This window comes from Octodon degus, unplaced genomic scaffold, assembly GCF_000260255.1.
Source record: "Octodon degus isolate 3935 unplaced genomic scaffold, OctDeg1.0 scaffold00183, whole genome shotgun sequence".
Classification (NCBI taxonomy): Eukaryota; Metazoa; Chordata; class Mammalia; order Rodentia; family Octodontidae; genus Octodon; species Octodon degus.
In genome coordinates, this window is record NW_004524759.1 from 1489295 (window position 1) to 1499038 (window position 9744).

Here is a 9744-nt window from a genome sequence, read left to right on the forward strand (position 1 = left end):
AAATTATTACTAAGAAAAATATAGGGAGCTAGGGAGATGGCTCAGTGGAATAAGTGCTTCCCTGGCAAGCGCAAGGGCCTGAGTTCAATCTCTGGTTCTGCCAAAAAGAAAAGAAAAGAAAAAAAAAATACAAAATATAAATAACTTGGGTTACATAATCATTTACAAGTTAAAATATTTACTTCAACTTGGAAGAGTATCTTCACCAATTAAAAAAAGAGAATAAGCAATTATCTACTAAATTAAAAGCATTCTGAAACCCTGAAATGTTTATTTTTGTTTCTGAACAATTTTCTGAATATTTATAGTTTGCTTCTGGCAACTATCATGAGCCTCCTGAAAACAAGAATTCTATATTAATCACCTCTACTTTTAGCCAGGGACATTAAAAATGAGTAAGTGAAGAAGTAATGTGAAAGAAATGCTTTGGGAACTAATTACTTATCCAAATAGATTTTTTTTTTGGATTTTGGCTTATTCTTTCTAAAACAGATTACCCCTTTCTATATGCAATATTAATATGGGCCATGCGAAGCAGAACTACTAAGCAAGATTATAATGATTTATTCAGATGCAACCAATCCATGTTACTAAAATGACACATCAAGTAATGCAGTGTTCATTTAACTTTCTTCCATCTTCCCTTTTCATGAGTTTTGCTTTTAAGAAGTAATGTTTTGCAGTTTTGAGAAGTGCTTGAGAATATGCTATTTGAATTTCTAAATATAGCAAAATATAACAAAATCTCAAATTAAATATTGATATTCACAAAGAAAAAGCAGAGCCAATTCTATTTAAATATTTTCTATTATTATTGGCACAGTAGTTTTTCTACCCTCCTTGTAAATTACTGCAGTCTGAGACTAAGTTGTCCATATATTAGTAGCATCTCTCCTGCTGCCTGGATTTGAAAGCCAGCTGACCTTCAATAAGAATTCGTCTTCTTATATCTGAGGCTCATTTTCAGAGCCTAAATTCAAGAGTCCACTACATCCACTTTCTGCTGTGTGATTCGTACCTGTCACTGATATTCCACAAAGACAGGTAGTGAGCTGATAGGAAGAAATTAAAGAAGACCACAGAGGGATAATTATTTTACTCATTTATGCATTTGGATAACTAGGTCTTAATTATGTAGTTAGTACTATTACTGAGAAAACAAACTAATAAATGTGGCTTCTTCTTTCAAAGTGTTTATATCCTGATAAAAGATAAGGCATTCACACAAATAAATAACTCCCATGGACATGGAAAACAAGTGAAAATAGAGTTTAAAACACAAGCATCCAGAAGGGAAGGAAGTTGATTCTCTTCATTATTAATGGCACGAGTTCATTGGTTTCAAGACTACGGAACACAAAATGTCTGACCATCTTGCTCATCCCCAGGTTCTTCACACGACCCACCAGACAACATCCGTCAGGCATCCCTGTCACAACTTGACCATCTTATCAGAACTTTAACAATACTGTGTCTACAGCTGTATACTAGACCCCCTCAGCCACCTCCTAGCTTTCCTCACTTCTACTCCCACGTCACTCACCCATTTCTAGGGTCCGAGTGGTTCATTTTTACATTTTAGACTCCTTCTTTTCCATTGCCAAATGAAAAAAAGTCCATGACACATTTTGTATTTCTTTAGAGCTCTTTTCAGGAACTTCTTTTCATTTTATTGACAGACTTTCTGACTTGCATGTGTCCCCAAGCAAATTTCTTTAACTGCTGCTTCCCTGACTCCAGGAGCCTAATCTATGTAGCATGTCTCCAATAATCTATTTAAGCTATCTCCAATAATCCAACTATGTATTCTGTCGACAGATTGATTTTCCCAATTTATAGCTCAAGTCATATAATTTCCATGTTCAAAAGCATGTACGGGCTCTAAACTAATTAACTGTTTGAGCTCATAGTATTTAATTTATTTATTCTTTTTGGTGATCCTGGGAACTTAACCCAGGTCCTACAGGCATTGAGCATGTGCTTTGTCAATGAGTTACATCCTCACAATATGAAGTAATATTTCTTCTCATGATATTTTACCCCCAGTGCTGTATTTCTAGCTATATTTCCTAGTATTTAACTATGTTCAGCATGTGGCTTTCTTACATTTCTAGATTAGAACGTACTAAAATTTCAGTGTTCAAACTAAAAAAAAAATTGTTTTGAAACTCCAGATTTATAAGCTTCAGAGCACATCATCATTTATATGTTTCAACATGGACTTGGCTAATGTCTCTCCTGCCCAAAACAAGGCAGCTTTATTCACTACTTAAACAGTACAGGCTCAAAATTGGGTCCAGCTGACCCATTCCTTACTCTCTTACTGTAAATTTGTACATTAGTATAATAGTAGCAGGCTGCGCATCACAGGACCTTTTCCTGAGGGATTCAGGAGCAATCTGTTTGTTAACCCATTTGGTATGATGAACAGTGTGTGCACGTGTGCAAAAGTGTCAAAGTGGGATGTGTACACAAGTTACGCTCCATCTAACTGGCTTTGCTTATGGGGTAACAGAGGTTCCCAAAAGCCCCATCACTCCAGGATTTGTTAATAAAAGTTTCTTTTTAGTTTTTATGGTAGGAGTAACCCAGTTCAGTACAAAGGTGCATGAAAAGCCATATTTTCAAGGTTTGGAGGAGGTCAAAAGTGAATTATCAGATTACTCATGCATGGGTGGTGAAGGCGAGCCAGTGTAGTAAAATCCATGCTTTTATAACAAAACGGGTGTGGGGGATGGTGGGGGTGGTGATGATGATGATGGTGATGATGATGGTGATGATTTTGATGTTGGCCACGTGAGCCAAGTTTCCTATGACTGTGAAATGGTGCAAGAATCAACTGATACAGACACAGGGAATGCAGACCTCCTCAATTCAGATAAGAAAGAAAATAGCAACTTGAGTACATATTTGACTAGTTGAAATGTTACAAAATGGCCACATAATCAAATGGAATGACTCAATGTTAGAATTAGGTCCTAAAGTGCAGTGAGGATCTTGCCAGCGTAACATATCAGACACTACCATTCAGTGTTAGAAATTGTAACAGACAAAATATTATAAGATGCTGTGAAATACACAAAGATTGAAGTGCAAGAAAAACATTCTATGTACACCAATAGCCATATTCAAAAGTGTATTTTTAATGACACCTCCTGATGAACTACAAGCACTTGTAGGTGTGCTATACTTAACAGATATTTCTCTTGGTAATCACAATAATGTGAAAGACTTATGGAAAAGTTATGGATCAAAATATAGAATAGAAGTTATGCCCTTTTAGATATGGAGATTTATTATATTTTCTGTTGACATTTATCTTGGGACTCAGTATTTAGGTCCTTATCTATATAGTAATGAACTGAATGTGTTGTGAACAGACTTGTTGCTCCCATCTCCCAACCTATCAGAATGTGACATTTGACAGCTGGTTTGCTGTTTCCAATTGATGTTGCCTTTGTTGACAGAATGTAAGCTGACTAGCGCAGGAACCACATGCAAAAACAAAGCAGAAATTCCAAGTGAAATGGTTCAGTTGCAAGACAAAGAATTGCTTAGTGCAATCTTTGGATTTCAGAAAGATAGTACATTGGCTCGTATATAAAAAGAAAAACAAACTGGTACTACTGATGTCAACACTCCACTGTGATGGAAATATTGATAGGGAAACCTCAACAAAATGGAAGCTTAAGATGGAAGCTTTCTATAAGACAAAAGGTGGAGTAGATGTTGAGTTATAGAGCAACCATGGTATCACATGAAACATGAAGCATTGGCCTATGATTGCGTTTTACTCAATCTGAAACATGCATGACATAAACAATTTGATAGTGTACAAATAAAATAACAAGTGCAAAATATCATGGAGAAGCTTTCTTAGAGGATTGTGGCTATCCCTCAGATGAAAGAGCATGCAACACAGGATAAACAAAATGTTTCTGCCCAAAAATATTGTGTATCACACTGAGCAGACAGGTAAACAGTCAGGTAGAGCATAACAAAGACCTACTATGACATCAGGAAAACAAAAATGATGTCAATTGTGTTTTACAGGAAAGGACAGGAAAAGAAAACATACTTTCTATAAGTTAAAGCAATATTTGTCTATGAAACAAGAATTTGTCACATGTGAAAACTACCTTAGTTGTGATAGCTGTAGGAAAGATTATTTCTGTAGTGCTTACATTGTAGTTCACATAGGTATTTATTTTATTTTATTTTTATGTTTGGCGGGACTGGGGATTGAACTCAGGCCCTTGACACTTACCAGGCAAGAGGTTATTCTACTAAGCCATCTCCCCAGCCTAGGTTTTCATTTTTGATGTTATATTTTAAATTTTGTAAGCAAGTAAAAAGCTGATGTGAAGATGTTGATGTGTCTTCTAAATGCATAATACATATTAATGACTTAACAATTTTGTTTAATAATATTTTATGTTTTTGTTATCCACACTATATAATAAAATAAGAACCTCTGACAAAACAGCAAGATCCCTGAGATGTCAAGCATGCCTTGCAAAAAGGTCAGGAAAATGAAAAGACGTGTGCTGTCACAGTAAGCAATGCATGTGTGTGGAACACGCTGTTGCCACGTGTACAGATGATACACACGACAGGAGTGAGAACTGAAGCAAAGAGGTTTTTTTTGTAGAAGGATATTAGTATTCCCAATTTACTTTGTGTAGGATTCTATTTCTGATGGTCATGATAAGACTTGGTACACCAAAACCCAGCTGATTTTGAAAATTGTGACACTTTTTTAAATACTCAATAAACATTAAAACTTCAATACTTTATTTCTGTGATTTTTTCCTCATTAAGTACTCATTGTTTAATATGATTAAACTCATAAAATTAAAATTAATAATTCATCAATAGAAATATTCTAAAGAATAAAGGTGTGTCTGACAGGTCTGTGTCTCTGGCCTTCTACGGCAATGTTAGTGTCACGCTCCCTGAGGTCTCTGTGACATCCTCCCACCTCTCCTGTCTGGGGAAAGAAACAAGTCGCTTGGACCTCTGCAAACCTGCAGTGCTTAGTCAGCACCGTGTTTCCTTAGAATATGTTTGTCAATTTTTGTTTCATGAAATTGAATATCCCATTTTTAATAAATGAATTTCTCCAAAATAATCGAATCCCTTTTCAGGTATCGATAAAGTAGTGTCTAACCCTGCTTGCAAATGTCCGAAACAGTTTGATCGCTCCTAAATTAATGTCAACTTGAAAAAGCAAATGGCGCTGGAGGACTAAATACACATTGTTTCCAGGGCGTGCTTTTACTTAGAATCCCTCTTTATTTAACATCTCTCAGTCCCACAGGAAAAAAGCTCATTGATCTTGACTTAAAAGCCAAAGGAACTTAAAGCCACTGTAGGGGTCTGTTCAGTTTTAAATACAATTTAGAAAACCCAGGAAAGAATGACAGTCTCCTTTTAGAAGCTTTCTATACATATTTCAAAAGAACAGCTTTCCAAATTGGACATTATAAGATATTATACCACTAACTGAGTAATAAAAGTCACTCACTGTCATGCAGAGATTCCCTTGATCTTGACAAAAAGTACAAAAGCCTATATTGTCTTTTTTAGGTCTGAGACTGAGAAAAACATAAGAAGAGAAAAGTACTCAATTTCTCTAAAAAATTATTATTTAGAAAGGAATTATTATTATTATGCAAAAAAGGCTTGGAGCTGCTGACAACTTGTGAATTTGAAGCAGAGGAAATGTTTCTTACTGTAATCAACTGCTGATAAAACCTGTTAATCCATCTAAATTTGGGGAACACAGAAAGCTCTGAAATCAGTGTATTCCTGGTTCAAACATGTAGGAAAGAACTTACCGGATCACCTTAGGAAATGCTTCATTTCCTGTGCACTCTGGGAAGGAAATGTAAACCAGGCAGAGGCAGGTGTGACAAAGTGCCCCAGCAGATGGGAAATTCGCTTCCCGCTCGGGCAGGCGCACTCGGATGGCCGCTTCACGCTCCTGAGCCGCAACTTCCTTTTCTAACATGAGCGCAGCAGTGTGTGTTTTTCTTACCATTATTTTTTTCTCCTGAACTTAAATTTCGCCTTAAATTAACAAGTGGGCTTGGTGGCAGAAATTGAAGAAGATAGTTATATAATTATCTTCCTTGTTCAATGGGAAATTCTCCCAGGGGCTGACAGTTCTTTAGAAAGGCAGTGCACTGAAGACAGGTCCTTAGCAAGGTCCCTAGGAGTGCTCATAACAGAAAACATCCTTCATTTTTTGGTTCAGTTAAACTTTAAATCCCTATAGAATGTGAAAAAAATAGTGAATAAATAAATAAATAATGGAGGACCATTTTGTAGTGAAAAATATATATCTATATATACAAAATAGGATAGATATACAGCTACTCTGTCTTAGTTCAGTGAGAAGAAAGATTTGTACTAATAGTGTTTAGCCAAGATATCATGTCTGCATCTTGTACTATGAATAGGTACTATGAAGACAACAATATGCAATGTATTAATTATTGTAACTGTCCTACCAACCTGTTTTGAAACTGACACATTGTTATTTCTTTCTCAATAAAATTAATTGAAAAGAAAAAAAAAAAAAAAGAAAGCTTCCTTCAGGCTGCCAGGCCTCTGCCACGTCTTTGTCCTCAAGACTCCCTCCAGCCAGGGCCCAGAGATGTCTCTACCCCCACCTCCCACTCTGCTGTGTGTAGGAGCGGTAGTGCAGAGAGATCCACCACAGCTGTGAGGAGCCTGCTGCACTCTGGACCCAGTGACCAGAGTGGCCACTCTACCTCGGGCTTTCAGAAGCTAGAGGAACTCAGTATCACTCACGAGCGGGTTTTGCATGGTGCAGATTCTTACTAAGTTTCACCATGCCTACCGAGCAGGTACTGATAAACTTGCACATTGACTTTGGCAACACTTCATAGATATTTTTCATTTTAAAAGTCACACTCTTTGTCTGGCCTCGAAACCTGGAGTACCCCAACCCTGGGGACTCCAAGTGGTGTGGAGAGCAAGGGTAGGTGACATTTGAAGTGTTGTGGGATGTGTCCCAAACTTATGCAGATACTGTGAATAATGATGGATAAAGAGTTGCTCAAGGAGGCAGGTGCTTATTTTTGCCTACAATGCCACTGTAAACTAGAAATTTTTAGGAAAAAAAACTTTTGAAAAGAGCATAAGCAAAATAAAATTAGAGATGATTCTTTTTTCTTTTTGTAATCCCACCCCTCCCCCCTGGATTTCTCAGAGTAAAAATATCAATCTTCCCCATGGTGATCTTTTATGATAGTTTGCACTTTGGTTTTCACTTATTAAATCTGTCTTATATTAGAATCACTTGTTTATTTTCCAGCCATGAGCAAGAAATAATGTCTTACTCATTTTTTATTTCTTGCACTGCCACAGAGTGAGAGCCTAACAAGTATTGATTACATTTAATTTTTGGTTTTGAATTCCTCAGGAAGGTTTAAAATGCAGATATGATCATTTCTTGCAGTTGATCATTAACATAGTCAGGGTTTATGTAGGACCACACATCCTCTCCCCAAATTTCTTACCCTATAATCAGTGGTGGGATTTTTATGTCTATGAATTCCTAAAATGATATCAAAATAGAGTGTGTACACATTCAGCTGGGAAAATATTTCTGTGCCAAGTGTATAGACTGCAGTCAAACGATTTTCTCCCGAGCCACCCACCTCTCTGGACACTACGATTCTCATCCAGGACAGTTTCTCCCAAGCTCCCAAACTCTCTGAGCCCAGACAGTGGAGGTTGAAGCAGGCAAGCAGGAACAATGCACATTTCCAGTACAGCTCCTCAGCCCTACCCAACAATCTCATCACCTCTAGATTTCTATCTAAAAAGACTTTTTGAGCAAGAGTACACTTTTGGTCAACACTCTACTCTTCTAAAAGAGCCCCTGTTGTCTTGTGTGCCCCTGTGATTCCAGGGGACCCTTCAAGGCTGTCGCTCCTGTAGGTATTCCTTTCTGGGACACGGAAGGAGCTCTCTGTGGAGCTCTCCCCCCACGCTGCAGTGTGCTTCCTACATGTCAACCCAGCAGAGTCTCAGAAGAAGCTCCCTGAAGGTAAACTGAGGCCGAGAGCCCCACCCCCGGAGTTGCTTGTCAGACTCACCATCTTAAGGAAAAGAGAACATGGTACCTGGGGTATTGCCGCTGCAGAGGCTGGAGAGCAAGAGGAGCGCGGTTGCCGCTGGAAGCTGGGTCATGGTGTTGGGGTCTCCAGGCTCCTCTACAGATGCGGCAGGGAAGGATCCCTCCTGCTGAGGGCCTACAGCAAATGGAGAGAAGGCATGCGGAACCCCTGCAGGCCCTGCCCACCCCTACTTATTTTGGGGACTCTGATAAAGAACGGGAGGAAACACACGCACTCCCTCAGGGAGTTCAGCAGAGAGATTTATTGTTTCAGTCCCTTACAGGAACTCTTTTTTTTCCTCTCTCCTTTCCCTTGGCAGCCACTTGTGTTTTTGTTACTACATTATTTTGTTCTTCTTCAACAAAAAGGTCAGGATGGGTTTTGAACAGAAACAGAGCCGTCTTCATGGAGGGACCAGGGAGCTTTCTAACTTTTGTTTTGAAAGCACACTTTGGAGTGGTTATAAAGGGACCTCATTAGGCAGCTACTCAGTTAAAGGAAAAAAAAAAAGACTCTGTAATGTCCCAAGAGCTAAATTTATTTTTTTTTTTTACTTTTTTTTTTCCCAAGAGCTAAACTTTAAAGCAGAACCCAAAGAGAATCAGCTTGTCTCCTTTCTCTCCAACCTGAGTGAAGACTGGTGCAGACCACCTTCTGGTGATGGGCAGAGATTGTTGCAGGGATCATACTGCCCAGGTAGGAAGAGGCTGCCTGCAGGGCATGGATAGTTCTGCCGAGGCATCCCTGTAGCATTGAGCCAGGCTCTGGGAGTGTCTCCTGTTCAGGCCTGCTTTTACTGGTGACCCTCCACGGGGTTGGAATGAACCATAGCAAACCAGTGAGACAGAGAGGATTCCCATGGGTAGATATCTGTGCCCCAAGGCCTTTCTACTGCCAAGCCTTGGACACCGCCCTGGGTGGGACAGTTGCTTCTCTTTTCCCAGGCACAGCTCATATGCAGCCTAGCCCTCAGCCCTTCTGTGGTCCCCAGAGATGGATGGGGTGTACCACTAAGGTCAACAATCATGTGGAAGGTGGGCATGCCTCTACTTGGGTTGTACCTGCTGGGAGAATGCCTCCTCAGAGACTGCTTAGAGCAGCCACCTGCTCTAAACACCCCAGCACAGCTTGTTTCACTCTCAGACATGCCAGGCCTCTGAGGAGTTGTTTCAGCTCATGACAATCAGATTTTATTCTGCCCCTCCTAGTGATTCTCTAAAGCATGGTCCTTCAGAGTTATGAATGGAGAACCCACAAGATGAAAACGTGTGGGGAGCTCTTAGAATGTGGACCACGTGCAGACACAGGGGACCTTAGCACACAGGGTCACATTGCTCATAACTGTTCCTAAGGAATTTGATGGTCTTGGGACTTTGGACCCTGTCTGCCATACCTTTGCATGAAATGTGCTGAAGCCGAGTCTAGGAAGATTTCACCCTAATCATTTAGGCTATTTAGAAACACAAGGGAAGAAACTGTTCAATAGGAAAGGGAATGGGAGGAGGAAGGAAGGGAAAAGAAAAAATGAGAAAAGGAGGATCAAATGGAAACAAAGCTTTGTAGCTAGGGAGGGGAAAAGAGTTTGAGAGGA

General features: G+C 39.3%; 1 protein-coding gene across 4 annotated transcripts in view; it reads right to left on the bottom strand.

Annotated features, from left to right (window-relative positions):
* Emcn (endomucin) overlaps nucleotides 1–8367 on the bottom strand; it is a 102921-nt gene extending 94554 nt beyond the window's left edge. For all 4 annotated transcript variants that reach the window (XM_023703886.1, XM_023703883.1, XM_023703884.1 and 1 more), the window contains exon 1: nucleotides 8160–8367. In XM_023703886.1, the coding sequence (XP_023559654.1) occupies nucleotides 8160–8226 (67 nt within the window). In that variant the 5' untranslated portion in view covers nucleotides 8227–8367. The remainder of the gene's footprint in view (nucleotides 1–8159) is intronic.
* Between the last annotated feature and the right edge of the window lie 1377 nt (nucleotides 8368–9744).